Raw genomic sequence first — 17,342 nt, forward strand, 5'->3', positions numbered from 1 at the left:
TTTGAAAAATATAATAACCGAGAATACACAAATTAATATAATGTTTGAAAAAAAATTATAAATTGATCAATCAAATCGATTAATTTGATTCAATTTTATATTTCAAAATACTAAAAATCGAAATAAAACAAATCAATAAAAATAGAGATTCATTACTATGCACTGTCAGTATAAAAAGATTTACACTGTCCATTCATCACCATCGTCCGTTTACATTACTTTATAGATTTTTAAAATAAAAGTCAAATTTATTTTAATATTCAACGTCTAAGATTAACTGACAGTGTAAAATCTCTTTACACTGTCAGTGTATTTCAATTAAATCCACAAAAATATTTAGACTTTTTTTGGAGGACCAAAATCAATTCAAACCATATGGACACCCCTATTAAAAAGGGTGCCAGAAAGGAACCAAGATTTTCTTTTATTTGATGAAGCAATACACATATAGAATTTTATAGGAAATGGGATAAACAAAAACGGCCTCATTCCAATTAAATGAGAAAATAAAATAACTAAAACTCATTTCTCTATAAAGTATAAGAAACACATATGGACTGAAATTAAAAATATTGGAGCATATAATAAAAAAATTGTAACACCATATAATTAAGGGGTGGCAAATTGGGCGACCAATTCTGTTTAGTTGCATCCCATTTAAGCCCGTCTAAAAGTGGGATGGGGTAGGGCGTATCAACTTTGGCGTCTGAGTTTAAAAGTCAAGTCCACCATATTTACTAACGCAACAATATATTATTATTTTTTAATTTGATTTATTACATAATTTATAAAAGTGTTAATCATTATCAAAGAGGGCAACAAATTTTAAAAGCGCATGGTAAAACTTTAACAAGTCTTGATGAAAATATCATATTCTTCAATATAAATAAGACAACGTAACTATAATACCAAAAACATAAAACAAACACACTAAAACCCCGATACATTTGGTTCAAATGATCAACAAGCACAACCTAGTTAAGAATATCTAGGGACACAAATCAACATAATAAACTAGCACAAACCAAGAACCAACAATAAAAAACCAATCTTAAAGGCTCCATGACCAACACTTCATCAATCACCATCTATGTTGTGAACATATGAAACTTCGGTTGATATCGTAACCATTAGATGAAACCTTCCAACATCTGTCTCCTCATCGTCACCCACTATTTAATAATTATCAAGATCAACGACATCAAAATTAGTAGCTTTATTAAAGGAAGTATCTCAAAAATGAAACGATCCAAGTAAAATCAAAGCTTCATTCTTTAATAATTATCAAGACAAATAATAAGCACTTAGTTGAGCATTTTATTGTCAAAAAATAAATGAAATGAGAACTCAAATATAACAATCTACAAATCAAAACTTTATTATCATAATGAGAAACAAACTCCTTTGTGCAAAAATTGTCTTAAAGCTTTAGAACCCGACTCCAGTGACAACGAGTAATAGAAAAGAGACAAAAATGTATTCTCTATGTTTTACAATAATATTTTTCCTACTATGAGTGAAAATGAAGAACGAAGCAGAAACTAGTTAATGTCTTCAAATGAGGTGTTTGTGGTTATGTGAAAAAAGAATATTAGGGTTTGAAAAAATGTGAGTTGTTTTAAAAGTATGTCTACCATAAACCATGTTAATATTGTTTTAATTACAAGTAAAAGAAAAAAGCTCACGGGCAAACCCGTCTGCCCCGCCCTCGGTTCGTTTTAAAAGCGGGTTAGGCGGGACAAACCAACTTAAGACACCGAGTCAAAAACCTCGTCCGACCCACCAAAATGGTGGGTTAAATGAGTGGATCCGACCCGTTTTTCCACCCCTACCCATTTTTTCTTAAAAACTCACATTTGCGAGACAAGAAGTAGTTCTGTCAATTGATTCACTGACATCTGATAAATCAAAGTTACTTCAGTTTTATTTTTGGAAGAAAAAAGGTTCGAAGTTCAAAGAAAAAAAATGCATAACAATCAACCTAAGAGTAGACTCTAATATAATTAACTAATGAAAGAAGAGAATTTTGAGCACGAACTTGTCCATAAAGCATCAAATAAGAACCTAGATCACACACTATATTGACAAGTGCATTTGCACAAGTATTCGAATCATGGTATATATGACGAATCCCACCTCCTAATTCAGTTTGAGCAACTATTGAATTTATTATACCAATCACATCCCAGTTATACTACCTTGCCTAGAACCCAAAATATTTTGAACAACCACTTTGGAATTTATACGAAGCTTAATAGCTCAAAATCCAAGCTCTTTGCTAATCTCAACCCTTCTAGCACACTCCAAAGTTCAACAATAAATGCACTACAAGAACTCAAATATCTTTTGAAGCATTTAAGTCACACACTCGTACAACCTTTGAAAAGGCCACCATATTCCGCTATCAAACCATTCTTACTAGCTCCACTTGTGTTCAATCTCACCCAGCTCGAAGGAGAATGAGGAGGAGTCCACCTTATTTGCTTAGTCTCTCAAAGCCAACTTCATCTTACTACCATGCAGACCCGTTGTCAAAAAATACTCATGAGTAACTTTAGTAACATGCCGCCACAAAATTCCAGGTTTCAAAAAATTCTCATCAAGTTGTTCCTTATTCATCCACATCCAAAGTGCATGGAAATAGGTTGCCCTAAGTTTTGACCATGAAGGATCTCCACGAATACCAAAATTCAAACACAAATTAGTATCCACCCACTCCTTAATATTACTAGTGAAAAAAGATCCCATTATATCCAATTTAACCACATTAGTTCAAATAGGAAAAGTAAAAGGACAATCATGTAAGACATGTATAATAAATTCCACTTCTGTTCCACAATGACTGCAAAAGGCCTTCCTAGTTGCATTTTATTTTTTTTCTCATTGATCATTATTCTACCATGATACACCAACCAAATAAATGACCTTATTTGTTCAAAGACTTTAAGCTTCCATTCAACCTCCAACTATCCTAGCCATTTTGCCTACCAAAATTCTACATTAACTTATAACTTAATGAAACAATATACTCACATTTTTATTGCTTGGCCAACAATAAATATATCTTCCACTATTATCATCAGGAAGGAGAATAGTTAGAATTTTAACTACCATATTTTGAGGAAACATATGCTTTAAAATATCCATATTCCGTTGACCATGTTGATCCAATAAGTCCTCTAAATGTTAATAAGAAGTTATATTAACCTTATATGTATTAATATACATCAACTTCATATATGGTTCAATCCAACAATGAGACCAAACATCCATATTGAAACCATCTCATATAGACCAATGCACAAACTAAACAAACTTAGGCGACAAGTTACTGAGATTCTTCCACAAATTAGAATCATTTTCCACAATCATGTGCTCATAACCAAACATTATTTCTCATATATTTGCCACACATAACTTCACAACAAAGTGATTGTTTATTGCTTAGAATGTCCCAACCAAGCTTCAAAAGACAAACATTATTCATAACATCAAATCGTCTAATACTCAACCCTCTAAAGAACTTTGGCAATGTCATCACATCCCACTTCACAGAATGAACTCTTATATGCTCATCACTATCATCCCAAATAAAATAACATTGTAAATTTTGAATCTCATGCAAAAAAAGCTTTAGGAATGCTAGTAGTCATCATAGTATAGATAGGAATGGCTTCAATAACACCTTTTGAGAGAGTTACCCGACCTGTAAAAGAAAGGCGTCGAGCATTCCAAGAGGCCAACATTGACTTAACTTGCTCCATGATATAATTAAAATCAGATCTTCTTGGTACTCTACTGAGGAGAGGGACAACAAGTTACTTTTCAAGCGAGTTTGTTTCATGGAAGGCCAAACATAGCATAAAATTTACAATGAACGTATATAAAAGTCTGTAATGTCCAAAAAGTACAGGTGCATGCGTGTTCCCCCTACAAGAGCAGAGAGACTCAGAGGCCCTAGTAGGTATTACACGTTTGAGGGTGAAGGAAAGCTCACAACGGTGAGTAGCCGTGTATTTTGGTTTTTGAGGTTGTTTAAAGGACCCACTCACGTGATGTGAGAGGACCTGATAGTGGCCAACACTACTAGGTTGGAGGCATGTGATTAGATTAATGTTGTTAAGGCTACCGAGAGCAAAGTTCTCTTCGAGTAGTGTTAGGTAGTAGTAAGCTTGTATGATTTTAGAGTCTCTTTTCTCCCATTATGGGAGAGGTATTTATAAAGGCCTCTTAAGCTTGGGCTAGAGATCTAATTAGTGCTTCACCCTAGCTCTGTGACCAAAGAATGTGGTCATGGGAGGACTTGGTCTCCTTGGATTGTGCGAATAATGGTTCTTCCCTTTGACTGACTCTTCGTTAGTTAGTCATTGTCGATCCATGTCATCACCCACATTTACTGGGCGAGTGAAAGAAGATAAAACCAATAAAAAAGATTATACATGTTTCAAATTTTTATGTTTAGTATAAAAATGTATTGAAAAAGTATTATACTAGAACATACCATGTAAAGAAAAATTTAAAACTTGAGGGAAAAGTTAGGTATTGGGAGAACATCACTTTTTAAAAAAGAGATGCTCTATCTTCTCTCTAGAAAACCTCCCCTTAAACCTATAGGGTTTGATCGTGGTCGCCTCTTACCTTCATTTCATCTTCCATCTTTATGATGCTCATCTTCCCTATAAAGTATAATATCTCTCATTAAACCTCACTCTCATGTTTCTACCGAAACTAAGTCACTCATCGGAGATTCTTTCTCTAAACCGCGAACCACTCCCAAGTCGTCTCTCTCTCTCTCTCTCTCTCTCTCTCTCTCCTCTCTCTCTTCTCTCTCTCTCTCTCTCTCTCTCTGTTGACGCTGCCACCACTGGAGTCACCACCACTAATAAATGGAAAACTTGACAAGATTGTCTTAGCATCTCAAACTCAACAATGGTATGTGTTCCTCTCTTGACTGTAACTGCTCCAACTCCCCTGATGTTGGCAACTTTCCGCCCTCCTCCAAAGCCTCCATGAATACTCTACATGTTGTAGTTTATTCCTCTATCATATCTATCTATTTATGTTTTAGTGTTGTCTATTTTTTGCTTTTGTCTTTTGGGGTATTAGTTTGCACTCCAGGTGCTTGATAAAAAGTCTCCAAAGAGTTTTTTGTCTTGAGCAACACCATCTCTAGTCATCAATTAACCTTTGAACATTCGATAAAAGTGGACAATTTCGATACAAAAGTTAATCGAAATGCACAAACACAAGTCAAAGAAATCACCCTTAATTGGATTTGAAAAAAGACAATGGATTCTCATTCATATATTGTCATTACTGGCTTTCTTAAGAGAGTGAATGGATGGATGATATGTGGTTGTTTCAGAATTGATCGTGTCTTCTTGACTTGTGATCAAACTATGTTTAATATCTTTTATTTATGTCTATGTAATTTTTACTTTTAGAGATGCTGCTAGACTATGGATGAGGTATATCCTATGTCATATATCTCTTGATATTTATAATGCCTATTGATTTTTCACTTAATAGAATGACATCAAAATGCATAATTCATATGATTGTGAAAAGTAGAAAAGAAAACTAAATTTGTATTAATAGTAGACAAAATTAATTTCTTTTACAATAATAGATTAAGTTTATGAACTTTTTAAATAACCTTAATATTGAATTTATTAAATTTATAAATTTAATCATAAATTATTTAAAAGTTAATTGACACATTTTTAAGTTTAATAAGGACATAAGTTTAATTTATTAACAAATTCAAGAATACAAGTAAACAACTTTAACTTCTTCTTTTTTTCAGTTCATTGAAGCATTTAAAATTTTCAGATATTTCAAAAATTCACATATTAATTAACTAATTTTTTATTTTAAGTAATAAAAAAAAACAGAAAAAACATGAAACAGCAATTGAACATGATAGATAAAGTTGGGCCTAATACTATGTGACATCACAAGTACATGTTTGTGTGTTTTTGTTGAGCCCAGATATATTTGTATCCATTTCTACATTTGGATATTGTTTTTCTTTCACTTCATTCTTTTTCCACCGGTGACTCACATTGTTCCTTCTCTCCGGTAACAAAACCAAATCGGAGAAACAAGATATGGGTGTTGATTACTATAAAGTCCTTCAGGTAGATCGTAATGCCAAAGAGGATGATCTCAAGAAAGCTTATCGCAAACTTGCTATGAAATGGCATCCTGATAAGAACCCTAACAACAAAAAAGATGCCGAGGCCAAATTCAAGCAAATCTCAGAAGCTTATGATGTATGTTGTTTATTTTTTATGTAATCCCAAATTGTGTTTTCTCGGTTTAGTTTCTGTAATGTTATTGGGTTGTAAATAGTTTTTGTTTTGGGGGTTTTGGGTGTGGGAAAGTTTGTGTTTTTATGGTGATTTTGGATCATTTTGAGTTTTGGGGTTTTAGGGTTATGGTTTTGAATGATGAGGTGTTTGATTTTGTGTTTTTGTTTTGATTTAGAATCATTTGGGATTGTGGGGTGCAATTTGGAATTTGGAATGATGGGGTGTTTAATTTTGTGTATTATAATCATTTGGGATTGTGGGGTGTTTTGGGGGTTACAATTTGAAATGTTGGGGTGTTTGGTTGTAGTTTTCTTGTGATTTAGAATCATTTTGGAATCGTCGGTTTTTGCTAGTAATTTGATTTTTGAATAGGTTTTGAGTGATCCACAAAAGAGAGCTGTGTATGATCAGTATGGTGAGGAGGGATTGAAGGGGCAGATGCCTCCTCCTGGTGCAGGTGGATTTTCAGAAGCCAGCGATGGTGGACCGACGACGTTCCGGTTCAATCCGAGAAGTCCTGATGACATATTTTCAGAGTTCTTCGGGTTTGCAAAACCGTTTGGCGGAATGGGTGATATGGGTGGTATGGGTGGTCATCCTGGTACTTCCGGCTTTCCGAGGGGTATGTTTAGGGATGACATTTTCTCTTCTTTAAGGCATGCAACAACTGGTGAAGGATCTGGCAATGTGCCGAGAAAAAGTGCACCGATAGAGAGAACATTGCCTTGCGGTTTGGAGGATTTGTATAAAGGAACCACGAAAAAAATGAAGATTTCTAGGGATGTTTCTGATTCTAGTGGGTGAGCTTTCAATTTTTGCCTATATTAACCTAGCTCCGTTCGTTTTATTGCACATATTTAGAATTTTGAATTCAAAGTCTGGTTTGGCGACTCTCTTTTGTTATGTGTTGTTCTATGTTGTTAATCCCTGATAATGTCGCGTAGCATGACCCCTCAAAAATGGTGTAGCGGATAGCTGGATAGCAGCTATTGTAAAGACTTCAAATCAGTTCTACACAAATTGAAGAGACTTTCATACTTAATAATAGAATAACCTTAAGTACATAGCAAAAAAGCTTAAACAGAGAAGAAAACCTAGTAGAACTGAACCAAAAGCAGGAAGAACATAACGAGTGTTACTTAGCAGTGTTGCTGATGGCAGAGAATCAAAATCCCGCCATACTGCCTGCTTTGCGGCGCTGTTATAGCGGATTATTGTGGAAAAACCTGCAATGTCGGCCGATATTTACCATTGCAGTGGATTTTTTAGTAAGAACATAATAGAATGAAGAACATAAGTTTACTCTTAAAAGGTGTTCAATACGACACAGACACATGTAAACAATCAATTTCTTCCATTTTCTAACTATCATAAGTGCTGTATCCGGTGTTCCTGTCTATTTGGTGCTTCATAGTATTATTGGCCGATGATCATTTTCATTTTCGTAGTGTACATTTGCTGTTATATATGCCCCTAATAAGCAATTTACCACTAATAAGTGACAGGTTTTGCGATGGTTTGAGACTTGAGATCTTTGATGTCTATGCAGTTTTGATAATTGTAGTTCTCAATGGGTGTAGACATTACCTGTCTATATGCTGTTTCATCACAAAAAAAAATCTTAATTTGCTGGCATCTGCATCCTTAGCGCAGTAGCTGACCAACCTTCATCATTGTGTTTATGATTTCATTCAAAACTATAAAAAAAAGGATTTCATTTTACCATTCGCAATATTCATCAAACTCGTTGTGATGTGACTATTTATAATGTGTTGTGCAATAAGACATATTGAAGTGAAAATTTGAAACTTAAACCAAACTTGTTATGCGAAAGTTTGAAACTTTAGCAATTAGATGTATTTAAACGCTATGCATATATCTTTAGTAAATATACATAGTCGGTCCAAACCCATATAAAAGGAGAGGATTGTGTTTGGTACTCGACAGTTAACGTAAAACTTTGTTGAATCTCTATGCATATTTCTTGATGTTTTCTTATTTTGTAGGAGGCCTACTACGGTAGAGGAAATTCTAACCATTGAGATCAAGCCAGGTTGGAAGAAAGGAACAAAAATAACTTTTCCCGAAAAGGGAAATGAACAAAAAGGACTTATTCCCGCAGACCTTGTTTTTATCATTGACGAGAAGCCTCATAGTGTCTTCAAGAGGGATGGCAACGATCTTGTTGTCACTCAGAAGATCACTCTTGTAGAAGCTCTGACAGGTTACACAGCGCAAATATCAACCCTCGACGGAAGGAATCTTACGGTCCCCGTCAACACCATTATCAGTCCATCGTACGAAGAAGTTGTTAAAGGAGAGGGTATGCCGATTCCTAAAGAACCTTCCAAAAAGGGAAACTTGAGAATCAAGTTCAACGTAAAGTTTCCGTCTAGACTTACATCAGAACAGAAGACCGGCATCAAGCGATTATTGACATAAACATCTTCGAAAACATCGGTAGTGGTGGTACCTATACCTACCATATACGAAAATGTGTTAGATTTGGAATTTAATTTTATTTGCGGTTTTCAATCAATTGGAAATTCGTGGTTTTGTGAACTAGTTTTCAACTGGGAACAGAGTTATTAGAAGTTTGTTATTTGTCTGTTGTTTCATAGTTTCTGATCTTCTGAGTGAATAATTCTCTTAATCACTGGCCTACTTGTTTCTGTGAAAAGTTTTGCTGGAATTCTATTTCTGAATTTGCTTATTTGTATCTATATTTCTTACTTTTAAGCCAATCCAGTTGAGTTCGAAAATGCGATATTCTACTTATTCACTGAAATCACAGTGATTAGGCTACTATACAAAATAATTGATGGAGAATGTAATGGATTTATACTTTTTTGTTTTACACTATGCATCTATTTCCTAAGTTGGCAACAAAGGTATCAATAAAAATTAATCAAAGTGAAGACATTTATGTAATAGCTTGAAACTGAACCTTATGGTAGATGATTTTTGTGAGATATTGTTTTCCATGCTTTTGAGGTTTTTTTTTACAGGTGAAGAAATCTGCACAGAAGTGTGTTCATTGTCAAACTATGCTATTATTCAATACTACTTTTCTAGTTGTTAGTAAGTAATTGGTGCATGTTTGAAAAATGGCGAATTGAACGAATTTATGGTGTTAGTGCAATTGTATTAGAAATGAAATGTAATAGAGTTTTTGTCCAAATCTGTGATAAACTTTAGATTTTTAAATTTCACTCTCAATTTAAATATCAGTTTAAATGAATTTTTAGTCTCTTTATTTTGATTAAAAAAACAAAGTTTAGTCTTTTATTTTCAAAGTTAGGTTTTTTCTTCTTCTTATCCTATCAACCTTTTTTAATGACAAAATTATATATAAAAGAAAAAAAAAGAAAAAATTCAACCACATATTCAAAATCAGAGTCAAACTAATACAAGAAGTGTCAACGAAACAAAAGATAAAAATATTTTTAAAAAAATTAACAATCGCAACAAAAAATAAATAAAAAATGTTAGGAGCATTCAAAAAGGATTATAATCTCATTAAAGCACTCATTTTACACACATTAGAAACTCGACTGAGGTTCAGACCGCAAGATTCATCATCAATATATCAAAGGAACCACAAGCAACATCTAAAATCACTGAACACCTTTAGAACAAGTCAGAACTCTTGATATGTTATTGATTCAAACACATAATAGAGTTATGAAGTTAGTTAGGAAAGGAGGATGAGTTCAATGTTGATCTACTAAGAAACCAATTTCAAACAAAAAAAAACTTGTATCTTCCACCTCTTTCACATTTCTTGCCGATCTAGATTTTTTTTATCATTACGCACTGACCAAATACCCCACATCACAACATGTCAAATCATAATCAAACCACCGATTGACTTAGCCTTGACTCCTAAAGAATGAAAAACTCAAAAATAACTCTAACCTCCTTAGGCAAAAGCCATTTCACCCCAATACCATCTTTTATTTTAAAAAGTTATTTTTTTTATTTCTACCACTTTTGATGATGTAGCATCATCATTAATGATATGAAATTAGTAGGGTATGGATGAGATGAGAATCTTGATGTGAAATTAAGCGACATTCACATGATTTAACTTCTCATATTCAATGACCATGAGGTAAAATTATTTAGGAGTTCAAAGGAGCGTTTAGGGTTGGAAAGTAAGACAAGAGTATTAGTCTTTCTAAGAGCTTTTTTCATATTGTTGGGATGAATAAGAATAACCATAAGACCTCCTTTTTAATATAGTGCATGCATTAAAATCCACAAAAAAGAAAAGTTTGTAAAAGGTCCAAATCCGATCTAAAATCGATTATGACAAAGTCATAATTGACTATACACTTGCAAATAAGTAAAAAATTTATTCTAAAAAAGAAAAATCACTTAAGCTTTGGATCAGAGGCGAGTTTTTGTAGTTATGTCTATTTCTTGATGTTGTTCACTTACTTTTGATCTTTTAATCCAATCATCATAAACTTCTTACTTTTCTTATTTAAGTTAATATTTCTTCAGTTTGTGATGATATTTCTGATAACACATTTGTTCTCTGTTGGCATCACCAACACTTCTTAAGCACATAAAATGACAACATTTGATGTCAATCGATAACGTGAATACTCTCTTTCTTCCCGTACCTCAATTAGTGCCCAATACTCATTATGTGTCATGTTCTTCATGAGTTCTTTTACTTCTATTTCATCATTGTTTCTCATAGTGCCTTTAGCTGACACGTCAAGAAGAATTTAAGTATCGTCTCTTAATATGTGTGTAAAGTATTGGACATGGGCCATATTGTCCAGACTATGTGTTGAACATCTTTTCAGCATCAATTTGAACCTCTCCCAAGAATCATAAAGAGATTCGACATCATCTTCTTTGAAGTTTGTGATGTCTTCCATCTTGCCCAAATACTTTCTAATTAAATAAAATCACGTCAAGGAAAAATTCTTTGAGCTTTTTCCATGTACGTATGACACCACTAGGCAGGGTATCTCACAAATCTTTTGATGTTCTCGTCAAGGTGAAAGCAAATAGTTTCAACTTCTTATGATCTTCAGTCACTTCATTTGGACAACAAAAAGAACAAGTTTATTGAAACCTGGTCAAATTTTCATATGGACTCATAGTTTGTCCTCCATCAAACAGTGTGTTTCGTAAACTAGCAAGAACATAATTTTAAATTTCGAATGCAAGTTAAGTGTAAAACTAAATTATGCTTTGGTGGCGATCTTATGTGTCTTTTGGAACGCACGAAATATCTTCCTGGATATATATAATATCTTCTGAATGTACAAATTCGCTTTCAGAATCCAACATGTCTGTTTTTTCTATTTCTATTACTTTCTTTGCTAACTGAGTTGTTTGCTAATCGAACTATTTTTTACTTATTTTCAATTGCGGTCTTTTCAGTCTCTAGATTAAACAACAGATTGTTTAGTCCTTTATTAGACATACACAAAAACAAGGAAAAATACCTCATTGGTACTGTAGACTTAATCAAAAAGCAAAATAAAATAAAAATAAAAATAAAAACTTAAATGATAAAAATAACGAAATTAAAATCTAAGAAAAAATATGAATTGACTTGATGAAATAACTAAAAAATCCTTGGAAGCGACGCCAAAAACTTGATTGGCTGAATTTGGAAAGTGTACAAATTACCGTCAAGTGAAAATATTTCTATGTTTGTATCCACGGGGATTGTTTCAATTTTAACTTAAGAGTTATTATGTTACTTAGATTTAGTGATAATAACAAAATAGGGGTATGTTGAGCATATAATTTGTTAGAGATCAAATTAAAATAACTTTGATTAAAAATGATAAGGCCCTTTTCAAATATTTTATGTATCATTACTTGATAGTTTTGATCGAAATAACATCAATCTTGAACCTCTAGAATTCTGCATCCGTATCTCAATGATTGAAATTGGAAATCCTTGTTAATCACAACAAATTTAAATAAAATAAGGGTTTTGCATCATAGAAATTATGGCATGATGTGATATCATCCTGGCACGATTTGTCACTTGACTGGCGTGGCAAGCTAATTTCGAAACGAATTGCGCCACAATGCTTTTTGATCATTGCACAATTTTAACATATTGATTATTCCTTTGTGTTTTTATTGCAGAATCATGCCACAATCCTCCCTCATTGTGGCACAATTTCAACAGGACATTTATTCTTTGTTTATATCATGGTATCATACCACCTTCCTCCTTGACGGAGGCACGATTTTTGAAAAGTAAGTCTTCCTTTCTTTTGGTCTTTGTGTTTTTGTCTTCTCTTTTGATCATGATAACTTCCACAATGTATGAACATGATACACTTATCTGGTTAGCATGATTTGATGTGAGCTAAGACTTTGCAAAATGATATTGATTATTATATAATTTGCTACAAAATATGCGATATTAATATAAAATGATATTAAAATAATGTAAAAACTTGTTTATGGAAACACTATATGTAGTTGTTAATCTCATGTCTACTAATTAATTATCACCCTTCCATTTGTCCTTAAATATCATCTTAATGGAACCCCTCCAAAGATATTGCAACATTGTGAATGTGGATGGTAGTATTGTTGGAAATTTGGGTATTCCAACTGTGGTGGAATCATACAAACTTGTGAAGGAGATTTGATTCAAGATCTTAGTTTTTCTCCTTGAGTTTTCTACTAACATTATAGTTGAACTTCTTTCCATTTATCCTGGGTTGTGTTGTGAAATTTAAATGTTCAAACATACTAAGAACTTTGATGTGTCATACAAAGAAAAATGACAACCAAAACGAATGAACTGAAACAATATTAATATTTCAAATTGTGTAAGAAAATCACAAGAACAAGAATAAAATAAATGAGAAATACAAACAAAATGTGTTTACGTTGTTCGATCAAATTGAGCTACTCTACAAGAGAGAGCGACTCTTCGATTCACTATACTTCAAGAGATTATAAAACGAGTAACTCCTTGTTTTATATAGGTTTTACCTAACCACTCGGCCTACTCTTGTCCCTAAGAGTTTCCTCTTGACATTTTTACTACACGCATTCCAAAAAACATTCAACAATACTTTAAATTTAAACACGATCAACCCACAAACCTACTAGCAAAAAACAAATTTTTTACACATACTTAGCTCAGGAACCTTCTGTGGAATCATGTTTTGCAGGTTTTATGATCAAGAAAGCTCTCAACAACATACTCTTGGAAATGATTTTGGTGACGATAACTAACAACTTAAGTGCAAGCATAGCAAGCGATTAAAAGATGCAATCATATTAAGATAAGGGTTTGATGAGTTTTGATCCTCTGATGATTGACACCTAAATGGAATATAACTCAAGCCTCATCTTAAATTAAAGTTCAAGCAAGTGTCTACAAAATTAAAATATCTGACAAATCTAGAAGTGTGCGAAATCTCTTTTTGGCGCGTCTGAATGAATAAGTATTGTAAAAGCATAAGAGATTTCTCATAAAGTTTATGGCTAATCACCCCCCCACCCCCCCCCCCCCCCACACACACACACACATACGCACACACAAATGATTTTTATAATGTATTTTTCATAAGAAAATATTTCTAAAAAAAATCTTAAATCCATGCCAGTTGAATCGGGAGCTGTTAGAAAAGTTTTGGGAAATATCGTGAGCCCAACCCTAATTAAAAGCTCTTATCGACTCGAGAGAAGCCTGTGTGAAATATCGGTTCAGCCTTGGGACTAACCTCTTCAAGTTTCTATTTGAAAAGAACATTAACTGCTTCAATCTGATGTTTGGAAGGAAGAATAACTACTTATCTCCTCAGTTTGTTGTTTGGTTGAAAGTTAGTCAAAAACTTTATTTTCCTTGTATAAGGGGACTCAAGAGTTCAACCTACTAAAATCTCTTAAGTTTATTGGATACTATCACGATTAAATATTGGGGACATGACTACGTTTTCTTGACCGAACCTTTATAGTTCCTGGCATTTTCTCTCTTCCCTTAACTTTTACATTTCACATTTTAATCTTAAATTCTGTCACTAATTTCTAAAATATTTTCTAACATATTTTAAAATGATCTTAAACCTTAAAAATGATCCTAAAAGTTTTCTAAACCAAATATTTTCAAAAACACACAGTCCTCCAATCGATTATAGGCAATACAAGAACCCTAGAATAATAGTATTTAGACTGAACCTCTTGAACTTTGAAAGTACATCATAGGTGTAGGATGTTCAAAGGAATGGTAGCTCAAACAAATTTCCAAACTCTTTTGAGTTGATGCTGACTTCAACCCATTTTACCTGAGTTGTGAGAGTCAGGACTTCAATTTGGAGATTTAAGTTGATGTCTCTAACAATCATTGGAAACATTCGATTCAGGATTTTGGTAAATAAATCTCTAAGCAATCCTCTGCAGATATTCTCATAGGGTCTAAATTCTCTGAGAAACGTTGATTTCATACTTGTCAATTGAATAACCTTCTGGTTGGGCATATTTATTGGATTCTTTGATGAGGACCCTTTTAAGTGACACTTATTTGAAGATAGATTTCTAGTAGACACACTCTTTAATGGAGCCATAGCAAAATGATAATAGTAATAAAAAAAATAGACACACACACACATACACACACACACACATAGAGAGAGAGAGAGAGAGAGAGAGAGAGAGAGAGAGAGAGAGAGAGATGCAGAAATAATAAAATAAGAGTACCATTATATAATGATGGTTCTGATCATTTGTGCGTATAAAACCTTCATAAAATCCTTGATGATTCGGCCTAGAAAAGGTTGGAAGAAAATCTTTCCAAAAGTAGTGTGATAATCGTTTATTTTATGGGAATAATCGATTACTAGCTATCAAATCTAGGAAATTTGTGTGTTCTTCATCAATGCTCTTATTTTATTTTATTTAACGAGAAGATAAAATCTCATATTTATTAAAATTTGAAATAGAGACACTATCTAATCGATTATTTTCCTTGTTTAAGTCTCATTGGTCTTTTGGGCCTTGGAATTTGGATTTGGCAGACTAATTTTGACACCTTTTTTTTTCATTCATATTGCATTCATTTATTAAGAACAATTACAAACTCAACCAGAACATTAGTAAGAATTATTTTGAATTTCTAAGCAATTAATAAACCACTTATTTAAATGGTTAATCAGATTTTTCTGATTTTTCAACCTTTATAAAATGTATCTTAAAACTCAAGTCAACTTGATAAAACTCCCCCATTTCGAGGGAAAGATAAACCACTGTCGTAAATCTTTCTATGTGATCATTTGATACGAGAGTTGGTTCAAGCCACAAAAGTGATAAGTCCATTACAAACTTATCACCTTAACCTACTAAGATGTTACATAATCATCAGGATCATTATAATTGTTAGGAAACACCTTCAACGAGAACACTTTGATCACATTCGTTGAAACACACCATCAACGATCATACTTTAATCACAGATTAGGAAACAACCTTATGGAGTGTCGCCTTCCAACTAATTGTTGTGCCAAACATAATGAACACATTTCCATAAATAAGTTTTATGAAATCCATACAACCTGCATAATCAGAGTCGACAAATCCTTCGATTTTTACTTTGTTGTCATCACCAAAGGCTCCACCATAAATAAGTACATTATTCAGAGACTTATTTATGTACCTTAGATTCCTCTTTAAGGCTTGCCAGTGCGCCTTCCCATGATTGGCCATATACCTTCTTACAAGGCTCACTTTGTACGTTATATCTAGCCTCGTACAGACCATAACATACATCAAAGAACCTATTATACTAGCATATGGAATGCTATTCATATAAGCTCTTTCGAATTCAGTACTAGGACTTTGAGTCGAACTCAGCTTAAACTGAAGATTAGTCGGTGTTACAAGAGGCTTTGAATTCGATATACCAAACTTGTCGAGAATCTTCTTCAGGCATGTCTCTTGAGATAAGCATAACCTCGACTATTTTCTATCTCTCCATATGTCAATTCTAAGAATCCTAGAGGCAGATCCTAGATCCTTCGTGTCGAACTCCTTATAAAGTTCAACCTTTACCTTCGTAACATCTTCGACACTGTTTCTTTCTATGAGTATATCATTCATATAAAGCAACAAAATAACAAGTGAATTTCCAGGTCGAAATATAAAGTAAACACGGTGGTCGAACTGGCTCCTAGTGAAACCTATGTGTGTCGTGAACTTGTCGAATCTCATATTCCATTGTCGAGGAGATTATTTCAGGCCATATAGCAACCTATTTAGGTTGAACACATAATCTTCCTTTCCCTTTTCTGCATACCCTTCAGGTTGCCTCGTCAAGATTGTTTCATCTAGATCACCATACAAGAAGGCGGTCTTCACATCCATCTGCTCAAGTTTTAGGTTAAACTTCACCACCATAAAAAGCAGCATTCAAATGGATCTATGCTTTACAATAGGTGAGAACACATCATTGAAGTCGACAACTTACTTCTGAGTGAACCCCCTAGCATCTAACCTTGCCTTGCATCTTTTCGATATCACTCATTTAATTCATTCCTTAACCTTGAAGATCCACTTATACCTGACTAACCTGGATCCTTCAGATGTCTCGATCAACTCCCAAGTGTTATTATCATGAATATATTTCATCTCATCATCCATAGCTTTCAGCCATTCAGTATTGTTTCAGCTCCTCACAGCTTCCTTGTAATCTATAGGTTCTTCATCAAGGACCTCACTTACAGAGATTAAGGAAAATGATATGATATTTGCATAACCAAGTCTCTGAGGTGGCTTGATGACTCTTCTCGACCTGTCTCTTTCCAGCAGGTAATCATTATCGGTCTCCTCATCTTCGACATTAACTTATGATTCCTATTAGAATTCATCTAGGTTATGCAATTCAACATCAACATGCTCCATCTAAACAAGAATCTCTTCCTGTTCCAGATCTTCTTCAGAGATCTTGGTACTTCGACCAACGTCATCAGTTTTCTTGAACGCCATTTCCGCTTCATTAAAAACTACATATCAACTTATGATACACCTCAT

General features: G+C 33.5%; 1 protein-coding gene across 1 annotated transcript; it reads left to right on the plus strand.

Moving 5' to 3' along the window:
- Positions 1-5,990: 5,990 nt before the first annotated feature.
- Positions 5,991-9,027, plus strand: LOC127101136 (uncharacterized). The gene is made up of 3 exons (XM_051038473.1): positions 5,991-6,275; positions 6,687-7,114; positions 8,321-9,027. Exons 1-3 carry the CDS (start codon positions 6,111-6,113, stop codon positions 8,754-8,756), a joined length of 1,029 nt encoding a protein of 342 aa, XP_050894430.1. The 5' UTR covers positions 5,991-6,110; the 3' UTR covers positions 8,757-9,027.
- The last annotated feature ends 8,315 nt before the right edge of the window (positions 9,028-17,342 follow it).

The sequence above is a fragment of the Lathyrus oleraceus genome, chromosome 7 (assembly GCF_024323335.1).
Source record: "Lathyrus oleraceus cultivar Zhongwan6 chromosome 7, CAAS_Psat_ZW6_1.0, whole genome shotgun sequence".
Classification (NCBI taxonomy): Eukaryota; Viridiplantae; Streptophyta; class Magnoliopsida; order Fabales; family Fabaceae; genus Lathyrus; species Lathyrus oleraceus.

What these genes read in the sequence shown, in the direction of transcription:
- LOC127101136 (XM_051038473.1), top strand. Translation starts at nt 6,111, where the DNA reads ATGGGTGTTGATTACTATAAAGTCCTTCAGGTAGATCGTAATGCCAAA. An exon ending in AAATCTCAGAAGCTTATGAT is followed by an intron (nt 6,276 to 6,686) that starts GTATGTTGTTTA and finishes ATTTTTGAATAG; the next exon opens with GTTTTGAGTGATCCACAAAA. An exon ending in GATGTTTCTGATTCTAGTGG is followed by an intron (nt 7,115 to 8,320) that starts GTGAGCTTTCAA and finishes CTTATTTTGTAG; the next exon opens with GAGGCCTACTACGGTAGAGG.